This window comes from Psittacula echo (genome assembly GCF_963264785.1).
Source record: "Psittacula echo genome assembly, chromosome: 4".
In the NCBI taxonomy this organism is placed as follows: domain Eukaryota; kingdom Metazoa; phylum Chordata; class Aves; order Psittaciformes; family Psittacidae; genus Psittacula; species Psittacula echo.
Genome location: NC_137738.1, coordinates 110059791 through 110077891, shown reverse-complemented (window position 1 = coordinate 110077891; position 18101 = coordinate 110059791). Strand labels below are relative to the sequence as shown.

Below are 18101 nucleotides of genomic sequence, written 5' to 3'. Positions count from 1 at the left end.
TATTTATTTTTAACTCATTTTTTGTGCTTGGTTTTGTCCAAGAGGCAGTGAGGCAGAGCAAGGAATGTGCTTGGCACCCTGGAGATGACAGCATCTCTGAAATGTCGCCCTTGGGCCATGTAGCCATGGTGGGGTCTGCACTGCAGGGGCTAGAGACACACTAGTACATTAAGGAAGAGGCTTTTTCTTTGGAGACCTAAAAAGTTGAGCAACAAGATCCCTGAGCCAAGCCTTGCCAAGAATTTTTCTTCTGTCATATACATCAGAAGCACAGCTACATGCTGGAACTATTGCTCCCCATTAGGCAGGTGGAGGAGGTCAAGGGCAGTAGCCGCTGTACATGGGACAACTTGTGTTCTCCCCTGGGGCAGAACTGCCTCTGAGGCCAAGGGAAGATCTTGCACCTGCAATTCAAAGGGGGAAAATGAATTTTGGAAGTGTGCCTTGTAATCCCATATCCACCTCATGTTTGCAATAGTTTTTATTTTAAATCCATAGTTCCATGAGACATTTCTGTTCCTTTATTTTTAGTGCCTTCAACACTAACAGTATCCTGCAGCTTTACAGGTCTGAAATGTCTGCCCTTGGATCTGGAGTCTTTCTGTGGATATCTCTTTTGATTTCATTATTCATTTACTTTTCTTCTTCTGTGTTTGTCTCTGTCTGTCTCCTTCACAGCCCTGTTGTTGAATGAGCTTGGTAAGCGTGCATTCGTTTTTTCTTTTCCATTTTTCCAGTTTGCATATTTTGTGAAGAGAATTGATTTTGCTTGATGTTTTCCTTTGCTCACGCCATTCTCTTTTAGGGTGGTCAGCACTATTTAAGTAAGCTCAGGTATCTAATGCCACATCTTTCCTTGGTTCAGAGCCTCAAAGTCACTAGCGCTAACAAGCAGTAACACGCTGTGGCAAGGAGCATTTCTGGGAGGTGGTGTTGCTACAGTCATAATAAACCTGCCAACACCCCGAATTACAAACCTGCACCATGCAAATTAACCCATTGCCTCTTACATGGCAGAGAAAGGATTGCCTGGTGACTTAGGGATGCTTGTGGCTGGACAGGAACGTTGGCCAACCCCTTTTGAAGAGATGGTGCAAACTTTGCCTCCAGTCTTGGGGAGATTTGGAGCTCATCCAGGCCCTGAGTTTCCTTGCTAGCCATCCCCAGGATAGAACAGCAGGGAAGGAAGCAAAGCTGCCCTCATTCCCTGAAATATCCCTAGCCCCAAAGCAGGCTCAGGCTGTTTTGACCCATTCCACAGCATATATTAGATACTGGGCAGTGGCAGCTTGCAGATGTGGGTTGAAAAGCCTGTGTTCAGATCTCCCTACCACTGTCCCAAGGGTGTGCACTAGGGAGAAGCTCCCCCATGTCCACAGTCCCCATTGTGGTCAGGGAAGGACGACCATATTCCTGTGGGCTGCAGGGTGTTCTTGTTGCTGTGCCAATACTAATTCTCTCTCTTTCTCTTTCTCTCTCCCATATTTTCGGTTTCATCTAGGCGGCTTCACCATCACAGGTATGGATTTCTGCTCTCCCCCAACCCCTCCTTACCCTCTTCTTAATGTTCATATGCTTACCCTGCTCTTTCCTCTTGGTTTCCTCTTTGCTTTTGTTCTGCCCTGGAGGGAAACTCTGGAAGGGTAAGAAGGTGCCGTGCTGCAGTCGGTCACACTAACAGTGTCCTCTCACAGAGTGCTCTGCCTGCCACATGCACTTAACCCACCTCAGGGAGGGTGAGCCATCACCCCTCCAATGACAGGTAGCCCCCCTCCATCTCTTGGAGAAGGGAGGGCTTCTCCATTTGATCCAGCCCTCCCTGCTGCCCAAACAAGAGGCGTGCACAGGACTCTACAAGGCACGAGGAGCCTGCCCTCACAGTGCCTGAGCACTGTGGGAGGTGTGGGACCGCATAGGATCATAGAATGATGGAATCAACCAGGTTGACCTTTAAGATCACCAAGTCCAACCACTCCCCAGCACTGTCAAGTCCACCACTAAGCCATGTCACTAAGGGCCTTATCTACACAGTTTTTGAAGACTTCCAGGGACGGTGATTCCACCACTTCCCTGAGCAGCCTGTTCCAATGCCTGATCACCCTCTCAGTGAAGAATGTTTTCCTAATATCCAATCTAAACCTCCCCTAGTGCAGCTTGAGGCTGCTTCAGGTACTCAGCCCCTGTTCTTACCACCAGTGAGACCTGGCAGCAAGGTTTGCTCATTTGTCATTAGCCAGCTGAGCATCTGTCATTAGGCCAAGCACTTCAGGAGGAGAAGGTCCCAGGTACCACATATTGCAGAGCAGCCCTTCAGGAGCCCTGGAAACAATAATTCAGACTAACAGGGCTCTGGCCATGGGATCAGTCCCTTTGATCACCAGAAGGGCTTTCTTGTGGCTTGGTGCCGTCTGCAAACAAGAAGCAGCAACATTAACACTGTGTGAAGTAGGAGTAGTTTACTAACCACATGGCAGTGGCTTGCGTGGGGTGTATGGTCCCTGCTGCTGATCTCCTGCTGATCGCTTTGATAGGCAAACCCATCTTCAGGAAGGTCCAGCCTAGAGATCATCCTCTTCCTTGCACCGTGATCACCATCCAAGGTACCTGCAGTGTGATGCCTGAGGGCCATGGTGGTCTAACATGGAATGACTGGGGTGTTTGCCTACTGATAGCTTAACTCCTGTCTCAATTGAATCCAGGCCCTTTTAGCCCTGATGTCCTTCTGCTCATCCCTGGGATGGAAGGGGACTCAGTAAGGGTCTATGCAGGGACAGTGACAAAAGCCATGCTGGCTGGGGTCCCCATGCCCCAAAGCTTGTATGGATGCCAGTGGAGATACTGGCCTCCTCCACTGCTCTTGCAGTTCCTCCACTGCCTTGTCTCCCAGGGCATGGGACCAGGCCATGCCCTGTGCATGGCTCCTCATACCCATACAGCCCAGCACTATTTCCTCCAGCCCTATGACTGCAGCAGTTTCATGCTCTCCAGCTGCCAGCCCTCTCCCTAAGGTAAAGACCTGCTTAGAACGAGGCAGAGCGAAGATTTCATACCCTTCTCAGCCCTGGGGCTGCTGGCAGCTCTCTCTGGTTGTAAAAGGCTGAGAAATCAAGTCCATGCTCTGATGCAGACCCGTAAAATAAAGCAGCCTTAGTGATGATCTGTCCTCACTCAGCGTCCTTATGGGACAGACAGCAAGTACCAGTGATAAGCTATTCCCCACCCATAAGGGTGAACTTCTGAACCTGCAGACCTTGCCAGCATTTCCCACCTATACTACCTTCTCTATTGCTCCATGACCTGCTCCTTCTCAGCTGCTCTGTCGCTCATGATCCCACCCGGAGGCTTCCTGACCTTCCCCTCTGATGGGAAGCCAGCTCCAGAGAGTGATCAGCTGGGCCTGGCTCACCTATGGGTTCTTTGATTTGCAGAGGAGAACGAAGAAAAGCATCCCCTGACCAGCAAGGAGGAGGAAGAACGTCGGATCGCAGAAATGGGGCGCCCAGTCCTGGGGGAGCACACCAAGCTCGAAGTCATCATTGAGGAATCTTACGAGTTCAAGGTACTGTCCACATCACTTGTTCCTGTTCTTCCCTTCCCTCCTTTTGGGTTTGCACAGGCAAGCACATGTTTATGGAATCACAGCAAAGCAAGGCAGCTCCTGGCATCACAAGGTCTCAGAGCAGGACCAAGGGATGCTTTGAAAGATGGTCAAGTCAAGGCATGATGAAAGGGTGATGGTCACTCCAGTGAGATGGTAGTGGGTTAAAATACACTCTGCATCCTCACTCTGTCCATTAGCCTACAGCCATGGTCCTTGGGGGATGATGCCAGACTTTCTGTCCCATTCACAGACTGTTTGTGGTGGTTATTATTATTATGCAAGCACATCAATTTGGTGAGCCCAAGAGCTGACTGGGCTCCAAAATGATGCAGGTAGCTTTAAAATATAACCTTGTTCTCACAGTGATGTGCTACCCCCAGCTCTTACTTACAGGCAGTCTTGAGTGAGCCCTGAGCCTGGAACTCCTAGGTAGAGCCCATCTTCTCAAATGGGCCTTGATAAAGTCCCAGTTAATGCTTTGCTGCAGCCCAGTAAAAATTCTTCCCAAGGCCCTGGCACTTCAGCACCATTTGTTGTTAAACCTTCACTGAGATGGTTCAAACTCTCATCATGAGCAGGTTTCAGGAGGTCTTTTTGAGCAGGGCTAAGGGGAATTGCAAGTATTTACATTTGCTTTCACTGCTGGAGCTGTTGGCCCGAGCTTAAAATCTGCTAAGCTCTTCCCATAAGTTTATGGCTGTGAGCAGTAGTACCAGTGGGTTTTAGCCCAGCATCTCTTAGCCCGATAGTCCCTAATTCTCTCCTCTGCATCTCCATCCACAGAACACAGTGGACAAGCTCATTAAGAAGACAAACCTGGCCCTGGTGGTTGGCACAAACAGCTGGAGGGAGCAGTTTATTGAGGCTATTACTGTTAGCGCAGGTGAGTTTGGACCACAACTCCTGGTGAATTATGATCAACCCTGCTCATGACTCCACTTTGCTGTATCACTAATACAGACCATAGTGGAGCAGCCATAGGCAAACCAGGTGGTTGAGTTATTTACAGAGTCTGCATAAATAAGATTGCTGAGTAAAGCCTTTTGTGAGAGCACCTTGTCTGATGTGTAGGGAACCTCCTGCACTGCGTCTGCAAGAGAAACTCCCTGACTGATACCAAACGGCAGAGGGGAAAAGTCATTTCAGTGGGAGAGATCTGGGAGGCAAATACAGTGTTTAAATTTAAAGTGGCATAAATGATACTGGTGCAACCAGCAGTGCTTCCCATCCTTGGTGTTCCCCATAGTACCATGTTGTCCTCACCACAGTAGTGAGGGTGCCAAGCCCCAAAGACAGCCACTGAATCCCGAATCTGTAGACCAAAATTTGCCCTTGATCCCTGGCTTTCAGGAACTCCTTCTGCTTCAGCCAGCTGAGGCTGGAGGTTATGGCTCAGCAGCCCAATAATGGCAGCAGCATGTGATACTTGTGGCTCTATAGATCATATCTGATCATATCTTCCCTCTCTTGGAGAATTGCTTTTCCCTCAGAAATGTCCTGTTGTACTGTTCACACAGGTGTCAGTGTCACAGTTACCAGTATGCCCAGTATAGCACAGATTAGTATTCCCACATCTGAAAGAAAGGAGGCCCCCTCCAGGGGCCCCCTCCAGATCTATTTCTAAGAGCTGGAGGTACTATAATTCACTAGCTGGATGTTACAACCTCACAGCCCAGCCTGGGTTGCACACACATTAGGGCAAAATCAATGAGCTCAAATTAAATTATTGAGGAAGGCAATTTGAGCTCATCTGAATAATTGTGCATTGAAATGCATGGGGGAGCACTCTCACCTCCTATCTCAAGCTCTGCTGTACAGGGTAACCTCTGCCCAGCACATAGTAATTAAAAGTGATGGCCCTACTATTCCATTTACCCCTCTACCTCTGAAAATGAGGACAAGACATTGTGCAGCAGCTATCTCCTCAAAATGCGATCTCTCCTCTTGTAGCAGAGTTATTCTTAGAGCCTCCAGCCAAGAGCCTCCCATTATTTCGGATACAGCATGAACATATCACGCAAGACAGTCCTTGCTGCAGGTTTTGTAGCTCAACTAATCTATGCCAGAATCAATTATTTAATTGCATCCTATATTAAAGCAAAGGTAATCACTGCTACTTGGATCCGATCTCTGTGACACATGTAAAGACTGTAGTTAAGTGAAAGCCCTGTTGCCATCATCAGTGCTAACAGAATGATTAACAAACATATAATACATGTGGCATTTTTGGTAGACATGAGCTGTCCCTTGCACTTGGGGAACAGCAGTTTTTATCAGAGATCGGGACCTACTTTTTTTTGCTAGGATTTAGCTCTTTAAGCTTTGTGCTGAAGGTTTAAATTTTTACCTGCATCCCATCATGGAGAGCAGGTGAAAGTCACACTTCAAAAGGTAACATCCCAGCTCAGAAAACAAACATTAAAACCCCATTTCCCATCCAGTGATCAACTGGTGGCAATGTTGGTCAGGTCTGTGGAAAGGCAGTGCTGGTGCAGGCAGGATTGTGCCACACCATGGTCATACCATCCTATGCTGTCCATGGGGCTGAGCTGAAGCCTGTCACCCAACAGACCATAAGGTTTCTTCTAGAGCAAAAATATCATGGAGTTTGTAAGCCTGTTCCTGAATGCACCCCTAGGCCACCACTCAACCTCACTCTGAGTTTCAGGTCACCTACACAGGATCTGAGCAGCTCTTTGAAAGAGAGATGCTATTGCTGCTTAAGGAAATGATAGACAGATCTGGATGAGTGTTATGACAGTGGCACCCAGGTTCATTTTTCAGCCTGTTTTATCATTTCCATGAAGGTTTATACCCATGACAGTCCTGCTGCCATGCAGCTTGGGAGGGGATTAAAATACCTGCTGCAAAATTACAGCACAGCGGAGTGTACCCTGCCAGTACCAACCTTTGTGCAATGAGGGAAAAAAAGCCAGGCCAGAATAAGCTTCTCAGGCTGAAAACTGTTCCTTGTCTTCACAACAATGCACAGGAATAGGATATTTGTATCTGCCAAAATAATACCATCATGGCACTGATTCTACTGTTTCTGCCATAGTGAATTTGAAGCTTTCAAGCCAAGCAACATATCATTTTCCATGAAGTTATTGTAGAGACACCAAGTATCCCATTGCCTCTGTCTTATCTGTTGGTCTTGGCCTGCAAAGGTGCTTTTAAGACAAAAAAATTGTGCAAAATTTCCCCCCAACAGGGTGCTGGGTATGAGTTTCCCCTGGTTGGTCATGGCTTTATTTAACTGAATATTGAAGATGATGTCCATTAGCCAGGGTATGTGTCCCATGGCTGCACCACCCTCCTGGAGAAAATGTTATCTCCTGACGTTACCATCCAAGCTGCAGTTTGTGGCCATTGCCTCTGTCAGCACAGAAGAGAGTTTGCTTCCTCCTCTCTGCACATGCCCTCCAAGTTGCTGTATGCTGTTGCTTAGTTCCCTCCAATCTCCTTTTCTCCTATTTCCCCAAGCCAGCTGCTTCCACCTCTCCCCATAGGCAACATCTTCCAGCCTCCAGTCATCTTGGTGGGCCCAGCTTGAATGCCTTCCAACTTCAGCCCAGCCCTCATGTGGGATGCCATATGCCCTGTGTACAGAGATATCTGCATTAGGGGTTCCCTCCTCTCTTGCTCCCACTGGCTCTGTCACTACCTTCTCTCCTGCAGCTGCATCTCTGCTGAGAACCCCAAGGATGCTAGCAGAGTGCAAGGTTTAGGTATGCTAGAGCTGCCCCAGACCAACAGCAGGTTGATTCCCCTTACAGGTCACCAAATCTTTTGAGGGTGATCATGGTCTGAGTGATCCCTTGGCCTTTTGCTTTTCTTGCTACTGTGTGCTGCATGTGCACCAGCAGCTTCCCCCAGTAACCCTGTTGTCATGGCACAGAGCCACCATTTGAACACGGGATTCATTGATAGCCACGTGTTGGTACACAGCAAACAGCAAGACCATTTTATCCTCCCTGTGGAGGCTTTATACATCTTGTTATTCAATTAAACATCCACATTGAGAAAGAAGATGTGAAAGGAGAAATGTTCACCCTGGCCAGCAGTGGGGCAGATAAAGCCAGCATGGTCTCATTCAAAAGCTTATGCCAGGCTCATCAGTACTGTGACTGCTGGGAGAAGCAGATTTTCCCAGGCACAGAGCCATCATCCGCTTAAACCCAGTGTCTGGCAAGATGAGACCTTGTCCTCTCATCCACTGTGGTGGAGCAGAGCAAAGGCTGGTTTCACTGGGTGCTCTTGCTCTTTTGTACTTTTTTCTGCCATCCAGAGGTGTTCTCCAGGGAAGGAGAGCCAGGCTCACTCGTGCTGTCTGATGGGGATGAACAGCACATTGTGTGCTCATGAGGTAGCATAGTATGTGTTCCTCACTGGTAATAAGCTCTGCTGACAGCCAGGCAGAGATATCTGCTGTTACACATCCTTGGAGGGAAAAAAATGCATCAAAGGCAATGGCAAATCACCAACCCAAGTGCAAGGTATGTCTTTAACACAACTTGCAATTGCCTTGGAATCTCCAACATCTGTGGGTTAGAAACCCATCTTTGTTCCTTGGGGGCAGCAGGAAAACTCCCACTGATTTCATTGGGAAAGTGTCACCTCCTGTCCATGAGCAGGGGTGGTTCCAGCACAAGCAGGAGTATGCAGAATGCATGGGAGGTTTGCCCAGCCTCCCCGAGGATGGGCAAGTCTCATCAGGCACTGGTGGTTTTCTGTAGGTGAAGACGACGATGATGATGAATGTGGGGAGGAGAAGCTGCCCTCCTGCTTTGACTACGTGATGCACTTTCTGACCGTCTTCTGGAAGGTCCTTTTTGCCTTCGTGCCCCCAACAGACTACTGGAACGGCTGGGCTTGCTTCGTCGTCTCCATCCTCATGATCGGCCTCCTGACAGCTTTCATCGGTGACCTGGCATCCCACTTTGGCTGCACCATTGGCTTGAAGGACTCGGTCACCGCGGTCGTGTTTGTCGCCCTGGGGACATCAGTGCCAGGTAAGGCCAACAGCAGGGTTTGTTGTAAAGGTCCATGTCTATCCAGCCTGGATTTGGGTCTGGGTTGGGAAAGCTGGAAACAGCGAGGTCCTTGGCTGTGCTGTGCAGGACCCCTGAGGACAGATTTCAGGTGTATGTGGAAGCTGGTTTTCATTCTCAGATGGGCCAGGAGGATTGAATCAAGATGAAATTATTTCAAGGACCCTCCCCTTGCAAAGACTGTGAGGTGTCTGTTTCTGTGGACAGGCTCCATGACGTCCACTTTTAGAGTAGGAAATTGGTTTTCCATTAAAATGCTGTCTATGTTGGCAGTCCTGCACTTTCTTTCTCAGAATCTGCTCCTTTAACCTTGCCTTCCAGGTGAGTTAGGTACTAGGCTATACTCAGGGCACACTGCCTAGCATGGACACCTTTGTGTGAGACCAGGTTCAGCTTTGGCTCAGATGGATCAAGGTGAGGTTGCTCAAAATGCGAATTATGAAGCCCCCAGAAGGCCCTGACCCCACAAATGTTTGGAGACGTGTCTCCAATTGAGTGGTCACCCAGCCTCAGAAGACACAGATTGAGGACTGACCAGGGAGACAAAACAACCACGAGTTCCATACCTACATGCCACTTTGTCTTCCCAATGCACATTGACTTGCTGCAACCCAGCCTCCTTTACTATTGGCTCATCCTCCTTCTCCCATGGGGGCACCTGGAGAGCCATAGAGGCATCAGCACTGCCCCACGGCCCCATTACTACACTGTAACCAAGGCTAAGAACAAGGGGAAATGCCTTTTCCTTCCCTCAGCAGTCAGATGCATTTCCATGGGAGCTTCTTTATAAAATAAAGCAGCCTTTTGACTTTGCTGCCAATGGCCACTTTTGCTGCGCTTATAGGTGCCCAGCCCCTCCTGTTACATGAAACTGGGTCTTTGTGCCAGGCTGCATTTCACCATCTCACCTTGGAGCCCCACTGAGGAGTGTAAAGGAAACTCTGTAGAATTAAAAACATGAAATCCGACCTCTCCATTTTCTCTTTCTGAGCCACACTCTGCTGCCTGTAGCCGAGGTGATCTGGGAGTGCAGATGTGTTAAGGATTCATCATCTCATTGTCAGCTCAGAGAGTTCACCCAGACAAAACCCAGATGGTTATCCCTCTCCTGCTCACCCCCCTGCAGATCCAGAGTGCGTTTGGATGTAAAATCAACACTTTCCTATGGTGCAGAGCAGCATCGTCCTGGTCTACTTGACACAAGATCTGCCATATAAAAGGCCAGCCGAGTTTTATCACAGCTCTTTTGCCACCAGTATTAAAGCTGGTGGAGAATCCAGGCAAGCGTACACCCACCTGCATGGTTTTTCTTCCTAAGGGGTTGAAAGACAACCACTTGTTTACCAAAGTGTCAGGGTCTTCACAAGACACTGACTTTAGTGAGGAAAAAGGTTTTGGAGAGACATCATTAAAGCAAACACAAAAAGAAGACTTCAGGAGGCCTGAAGTATAGATACAAACCACTGCGGCTCCCACAAAGCTTTTCCAACCTTTTAAGGTGTTTTGCAAGTCAACAAATTAGTGCATGTGGGAGAAGGGGCCAAAATAGTGTAGTACTGGGAAGTGTTGTCTCATGCTTGTAGGGCATCTGGAGCCATAGTGGAGGAAGCCACATATTTCTGGACATTATGATTTCCCTCCTAGGCATTTCTGGACCCTGACTGTCACTCTGGCTCTGGCCAGATGTGCCTTCCTTGAGAGTGCCTATAGATAGGGCTGTACCTTGTCCCCTTACCCACTATCTTCATTCCCCAAAAGGGATGTCATTGACATTTGTCCCCAAGCTGCCTGGTGATGTCCCTCCTTACCTGGCTGTTTCCTGAAGGTTTCTCTCCATCTTCCCTTTGCAGACACCTTTGCCAGCAAAGTAGCAGCGACACAGGACCAATACGCAGATGCCTCCATTGGGAATGTCACCGGGAGCAATGCCGTGAACGTTTTCCTGGGCATCGGGGTGGCCTGGTCGATCGCAGCCATCTACCACGCAGCGCACGGACAAGCTTTCCAAGTCTCACCCGGCACCCTGGCCTTCTCCGTCACCCTCTTCACCATTTTTGCTTTTATCAGTGTGGGTGTGCTGCTCTACCGGCGGAGACCTGAGATTGGAGGTGAGCTGGGCGGGCCGCGGACTTCCAAGCTGCTCACATCCTCACTCTTTATCCTCCTCTGGCTCTTGTACATATTCTTCTCATCTCTGGAAGCCTACTGCCACATAAAGGGCTTCTAAAGGGACAATCAGAGATAGTAAATATATGTATATCTATATGTATCTATATAGAGCGATATATAGGTATAGATATAGATATAAAGCTGTGTATAATGAACAGAGAAAGAATAAAAGAGATTTGCCATGTTCACGCACCTGCTGATGGAAAGCGGCTTTGGAGCATCCTTTGAACTAGGCAGGACCCCAAAGCCAGCAGGACCCCTCCCAGGGCAGCGGCCCCAGCCAGGAGCCCAGCAGCAGGGCCCTCTCTGCAACTCTACCAACAAGAGCAGCTGATAGCCACCGAGCCCTTTCCCATCGCTCTCTCCTGCCTGCCAGCCTCCCAGGAGGATGGATGCAAAGGCAACCGGGGTGCATCAGTACGGGAAAGGCCAGAGTAGCTGGTAAGAAACAGAGCAGTGGGCGAGGGAAGGAGAGGAAAGTGAGGGTCCTGATGTCCGACCACCATCCGCCTGCCTTCACCACTCGGGAACATCCCCTCTGGCCCTGTTGGAGAGAAGCGAGAGACCGGACTGAAGACAAGGGGAAACTGGGAGCTTTCTAAGGATAGAACATAAACCGTTTTCGACATTGATTTGGGGTTGGGTTTTTTTGTTTTGTTTTGGCGTGTGTACAAGTAGCATTTCCCCCCACATGCCCCTCACCTTTGCCCTCCGTGCTTCGGGGATGCGCAGCCGCAACCTCGTGTCTGGTGTCCTAAGCCGAGGCTGTGCGGAGCAGCAGGGGCATTCCTCCTGCCTCATCCGCCTCCTCGGGCATGCTGTCGTGGTACTTGTAACATTTGCATGAATGAAATGAACCCTATCTGTATATAGCATCCTATAGGATAGTCCTTCCAGCCATGTGGATTGAGCATTGCAGATAAAAGTGTTTTCTTTTCACCAGGTTTTATTTATTTTAGTTAGTTTAGGTTTGCCATAGGTTTTTTATTTGTTTCTTTGTTTCCACTTGGTGGGAATAAAAGGAGGGAAAGCTGTCCCCGTATATTGCTCTGCATGTGGGTCCACAAGAAGCAATAACAGCTACGCAGATGTAGGTTTTCAGGGAAGGAAAACCCACACTCCAGAGGCTGCAGGCTCTATCTTCCCATGTGGTTGGGGTTCCCCCACATTGGCCAGTCCAGGACATGCTGAAGCTGGTGTGAAGGCCTCCGCCATCTGCAGGAGGTTTTCACAATGTCCCAGTGAACCTGAGTGGGATGAGCAGCAGCTGAGCCCAAGGAGAACGAGCGTGGCTGGCTCCCAGCACCTTGCCTGCCCCTGCCTTTATAGCTGGTGGCTGCCTCAAAACCCCTTAGGCCCCTGCTATTCCCTGTATCCCCAGAGGTCTAGTGACAGCCCTTGTTTCTGAGCGTTAAGCCATCAGGATCAGTCCCTAAAGCTGGTCCTTTCCCACAGCCATTTGAAGGCAGAATAATTCAGCATAAGAGCTGAAGGCTGTACCAAGTTCTCCCACACCACTGGGAGCATAACCAGGAAGCGTTCCCCAGGGAAAAAGACCACATTTTGCACTGTCCAAATCCAGTGGGAAGGATGAGACAGGGAGGTATAACTCGGCATCACCTCCCAACTCCAGTAGTATGGACTGGGGTAGCGAGCCAAGCCCGGGAAGGTGTGGACATAGAACTCCCCTGGGCACAGCACAGGGATGACATTGTGCACTGGTGTTGAGAGATGTCTTCTTTCCCTATGCCCTTCGCCAGGCATCCTGGTGTCCCAGCCAGGCAAATGTCCAACCTGCACATCTGCTGATGAGCTTTTCCCACCCAGCTGAAAACCACATCTGATGCTTGTACCACAACCAATTGGCTGGGAGTATTTGTACTCATCTTGAGCAATCTGTGGAAATTTTAATTAATGTGTTGTAAGTTTTTCTCTAGGAAAATGAAGTTGTGGGTTTGGGGTTTTTTCTCGTCTCAAACCTTTTTTTCACTTTTGACAGGTTTTTTTGGGGGGGTTTCTTTTTGTTTCTCATTGTTTTGAGGGAAGAATCAAACAGAGGCGCAGGTTGTTCAGGTTTATGATTACCTTTATGTACAATGATCTCATTTTCATCTGTTTGGCTTCATTGACTTTTCTTTTGTGTGTATTGCCCACCACTATAGACAGTGAGTCCACTAATTGTGATGATCCTTATAAATGGTACACAATGCACAGACAAATAAAGTTTGTAATGATTCCTGATGGATCCAGTAGTGCTCCTGCATATTCTCTGTGGAAAACCCTCCCCTCCCATTGTCTCCCCTTTTGTTACACCCATCTCTTCTTTACTTATTGGTTTGCCTTCACTGTGTTTCTGCCACTGATGGGGGGCAAACATGCCTCCACACACCCACTCTTGTCCCATCTCACAGCTTTCTTCCTGCTCCATCTCCATTGTGCCTCAGGCGTGGTGTGCTGCAGTACAGACAGGGCTCGCAGGCCACCCGGCTCTCAGAGGGATGCAGGAGACCGCCCAGGGGCAAAGCTGCAGCACAACTGAGTTTCACCTGTGCTAGGTCCCCCATCAGTGCTGGCTTGCCCTAGACTGGGGGAGAGCCATACGTATGGTACTCAGTAGCTCTTTCTGCTTCTGTCTTCTAGTTACAGAGAACTGCTTCTGCTGTTTCAGCCTCAAGGTGACTTGCACTAGGCTAAGCCACTAGCTAAGGATAAGTGGGAATGCAAGAGATGCATTACCAGTTCAGGAGCCATGGGTGACAACAGAGATTTGAGACACCCCATGAGCAAAGCGGGAGCTGGTCTGCTCTGGGCAGCTTCCTGCCCATGCTCCAGTCCAGATGCCATGAGATGTTTCTGATCCACATGGCCACATGTTTTCTGATTTCAGCCAGCACTGAGGAGGAGAAAAGCCTCCACATAGCCAGGGATGCTGCTCCTCCTTGTGTTTCATCCAGCATCTGTTGAGGAGTCCTGAGATAAACCCTCCCTGCAATGCTCACAAGGTCCCTCTGACAGCTGAACTCAAACAGCCACTCAGGAAATAGGTCCCAGGCAAGCACTGCCTTCATCTGGTGGGGCTCTCCCTGCTCCTCCCAGTGTGGTGCACATGCCTGGGGTGCATGTGCCTGGAGGTCTGCCCATGCTCCTGCCCCTCCACTACGTAGGGTCAGGATGAGACCACACAGCCAGTCACACTGACATCACCAGCAGGGTCTGACTTTCAAGCTCCAGGCTGGACACGTGCCGCCAAGCAGAAAGAGAGAGAATAGGAGGTGGTTGATTTTGTTGCAGCATGACCGTGTCTGTAAAGGCCCAGAGGCAGTAAAATTCCCATCTGTGAAGGGATGCATGGCAGAGCAGGTAACACACCCCAGCAGCCAGAGGATTTAACATCATCTCTAGGCTGCTCTCATGCAAACCTGGCCCTTCCCCACACCCTATGCTGCTTCTTGCCAGCTGTGCCACTAGCCCCACAATGCCTATGGGTGCTCAGCACCCTCCAGGATGAGAGCAGGTCAAGCCCCAATGCTCATCAAGCCCCAAGCGAGCACAGCCGGTCACATCCACGTGCTTCTCCCAGGCAGTGCATTACAGAAGCAAAGCAGCTCTCCTGACCCAGTAATTACATCTGCCGAAAGGTGATGTTGGTATTTTACTCTCATCATTTGCTTCTTCAGAATGAATTGCTGTTGCTGAAGTCATTAACAAGTCAAACAGGGCTTGTGTAGCAGCTCAGTTTAACAGGCAGTAAATAACTGTTCTGCTCAGAGAGCTTTCCGAAGGGAATGATGGAGCATTGCTTGCTTTGGACAAGGCCTAAATCACACAGTAAACACCAGCCTTGTTTATGCAATTATTCTCTGCCAGCCATGTGCTTTCTGGCATCTTTAACAAGCTTATGAAAGCATGATGTGTATTTGCCCAGGAGGAGCCACGGATGAGCAGCAAGCTTTCTACCTGGCTGCCACCTTCCGTGCTGAGAAGAGGAAGGACTGCTCCACCGAGCCCCAGCCTGTGTTCTCAAGTGTGTAATGCCTGCCTTTCTGCACCAACCTCATCTTTAAACCAAACCCTCCAAAGGCAAAGGCAAACTGCCCCCCTCTGCGAGACACCTGCAGCTGGCAGCAAGGAGCACAGCCCCAGCATGGGGTGCATCTTGCCCTCATACCCACCCTGTGGGGTACCTGCCTCTCATGTACCCTCTCTGATGCCAGTGTTCTCCCATCTCTGCCAGCCTACCCACCCTCCCTCAGAAGGGAAAGGCATGGGGTACCTCTGATAAAGCCCCATGCTCAGGGAGGTTGCCAGAAACAGCACTTTGAACCCTCAGCCTCTGTCCATTGCCCTGCCCCAGCTGCTCTCACCCCCTCTTATTACCTGATTAGCCAAAAGCAAACCTCTCCATGGACAAGGATGCAGCATGTCACAAAGGACATTCAGAGGCCAACATCCAAATAAATCAACAGGATACTGCAAAGCGCCTGGGAACAAATGGAAGGAGCACACACAGCAGTGACAGCCCTGAGCATCTTGGCAAAACCGTATCTCCAGCTCCTCAGGGGCCAATGGGAACGGAGGCAAATCACAGCCACAACCTGAACACATGGAAGAGGTGCAAAAGAGGCCAGGACTCTGCAAGTCCCTGGTGCCAAGAGGAGCCACAAACCAGCAGCATCTCATGGATGAGCCTATCCAAACTACTAGTTCCTACCTGCCCCTGTGCCAGGGCAGCAAGGGAACCACTTGCTCCAGAGATGTAAATCCCTTGTCTCCAAACAACATTCCTGCTCATGTGTCCTCCATTTCCAGCAGTGGCTCTGGGGCAAGGGCAAGTTGCAAGTCATTTGTGCATCCTGCTCCCTGCTTTTATCACTTCCTTAAAGGATAATAGGGAAAAAGGAGGCTTTGAGCCCTTTCTGGTAACAAATCTGGATGCAGGCTATAAACTCACCATGCTATTTCTGCTGCAGGCAGGGAAGGGAGAAACAGAGCCTGTGTGTTATTGTTACAGCTATTTTTAAATGCTTGGGACAGAATCAAGTGCAATGGCATTGGGGGCCATATACGTACCTAAGGAGGACGCTCAGCTGCATTCCAGGAGGGCAGAGCTGGGCACAGCCAGAAAGTGACGGAAAGAGGGAAAACTGAATGCCGAGGGTATTATTCCAGGAGAAATCCCTGCATTATTTTTGTGTAGGCTTTGGCACCATTTGGGGAAACATGTTTACGGAGCACAGGGAACCTCTCTGGCCTCTCTGAGCATGTGATGACCGACCACACGCACATACACACATGCGCACCCTGTTTATCTTGTAAAAATCTGACTTGCACAGGAAAGCATCCAAAGGCATCTGTATTCTTGCAAAAAGCACCAGGGGACAATAAATACAGTGAGATTCCTCACCTTTTAAGGACTTGAGCCTGCCTCCTTTTGGAACTAGAGGTGCCAAGAGCCTTTCATCAGCCAGAAACACCTCTCATGCAGAGGGAAGGGATGCTGCAAAAGGAAAAGGCCCATCTGGACAAGCTGTTATCAACAAAGATACCCGGAAGACTGCTGTTACTGACAGGATTTGCTGTCTATGATACATTCCTGAGAGCATCCAAGGAGTCTCCATAGGGTCTTGTCTCTCTGGAGCACCCCAAGAATGTCCAGCCCTGCCTCTGAGCACCCAGTGCCCCCAGGGTAGTTCACTGCTCTCTCCTGCATCTTCCCTTGGCTCCTTCCCATCCTCCCAAAGTGAACATCAATGTGGGGCTCCCCTCTCTTGTGGAGATGCCTGTGGGATGTGCAGCATCAGAGGGCACACGGAAGGGTAAAGTGTTATGGGGTCCCTCCCAGACCTGGAAACCCCATTTTAGGCACTGCCACAGCATGTTTCCCCCATGTAGCCAGCTACTGTAGCTACAGACATGCATCTTTGTTTCTACACAGCTATAGCAGAGCCTCTAGCATTTTTGGCTGTCTATGGGTACCAAATCCAGGCAGTATTTTTATCTATTTCATTCAAAACAGCCCTTGTACTGCATTAGGACAGCTCTTGGACATCCCAGAACACACATACCCCAGCCCCAGCAGTGTGCCATTCCAGGTAGTGCTGGGAAGGAGCATTAGCAATGCACCAGGAGCATATACGCTACCTGATGCTGTGGTCCTCCAGCATCCACATAGAGCTATTTCAAGGCCTCACAGTGGCTGTCTGAGCAAGGAGATAATCCAGCATGGGCTTTCTTTGTGCTGATACCCCATGTAGAGCTTCTTCACATGCCCTCTTCCTTCAGGCTCCCTGCAGAGGAGCCTTCTTTTTTCCCTCCTGCCCCACAACCAGAGCTTCCATTTGAGTGAAGTACCCCCTCTCACTGGATCAAACAGCAGTGCTTCTTAGCTCAGGCTGTCTATATCTCAGGGCAAAGATTAACCACTTCAGAAGGCATCTTGGACTTGAGATCCTGCAAGCAAAGGACCATGCGAGTTTCCATGCACCAGAGACAAACTTGAACTTCAGTATGCTGAGCCCTTCCTGCTCATCACTCAGGCACCATTATAGCCGCTACCCACAGGCACTGATTGTTATCATGCTGCTGTCCCTCACTCATGAGTTTTTTGGAGTTTAAACATTTCTGCTTTATTTCCACCATTATCAAGTCCCACAGATGCTCCAACTCCACCACAACCCTTTTTCTACGCTTCTGGAGCAAACTAATTTGAACTGGGGGCTCAAGGTCCACCTCAACAACTTTCTTTCAGAATGAAGCCTGTTCTTGGTGCTCTGAATTTTCTAAAACTTAGCTATCTACCTGCCTACAAAACTTTCCTGACCCTGCTTAAAATGGGTAGAGTTTAAGTAAAGAAAGTTACAATGGCTTGGGGCGCTTATCCACACTTAAAGCTCCTGAACCCTTGCAGGACACAGAGTACTGCCACAGGGCATTTTCCTTGCCCCTCCTGACCTCTGTGTTGAGGTTGGATTAATTTCTAGCTCAGACAAATCCTCTACCGATGAAGGCATGGTGAGGCCTGCATGGAAGTACAACCTTGCTCTGCTCCTCTGTTTTCTTGACAGCCCATGGCACTGTCATCACCCAGAGCTTGTGCCCCTCTGTCCCAGCCCAAAGCTCCCCAGCAGGCTCCTTGCTTACAGAAATGTGTGTTCCTGGCAGATGAATTTCTTTCTTTGCAGAAATACTTAGAAACGTGGGGAGTTGCTGGGTCAGTGCTAAACTGCTGCACTAGCACAGGAAAGATTGGATCCTGGAGGTGCCAACATGTCCTAGGTTGC

The 18101-nt window shown here is 49.4% G+C and overlaps 1 protein-coding gene across 8 annotated transcripts in view; it reads left to right on the top strand.

The window, feature by feature from the left end:
* The window catches only part of SLC8A1 (solute carrier family 8 member A1), a gene marked incomplete at its 3' end in the record, with an annotated part of 103929 nt that extends 93050 nt beyond the window's left edge, over window positions 1–10879 (top strand). For 2 of the 8 annotated variants that reach the window (XM_080616655.1, XM_080616657.1), the window contains exons 3-7: window positions 1502–1519; window positions 3429–3559; window positions 4385–4484; window positions 8338–8613; window positions 10503–10879. In XM_080616655.1, coding sequence (XP_080472781.1) covers window positions 1502–1519; window positions 3429–3559; window positions 4385–4484; window positions 8338–8613; window positions 10503–10879 — 902 coding nt within the window. Of the gene's footprint in view, window positions 1–678; window positions 700–1501; window positions 1520–2531; window positions 2601–3428; window positions 3560–4384; window positions 4485–8337; window positions 8614–10502 lie in introns of all 8 variants that reach the window. The other 6 variants (XM_080616659.1, XM_080616658.1, XM_080616653.1 and 3 more) reach the window with 5 other exon arrangements.
* Window positions 10880–18101: the final 7222 nt, after the last annotated feature.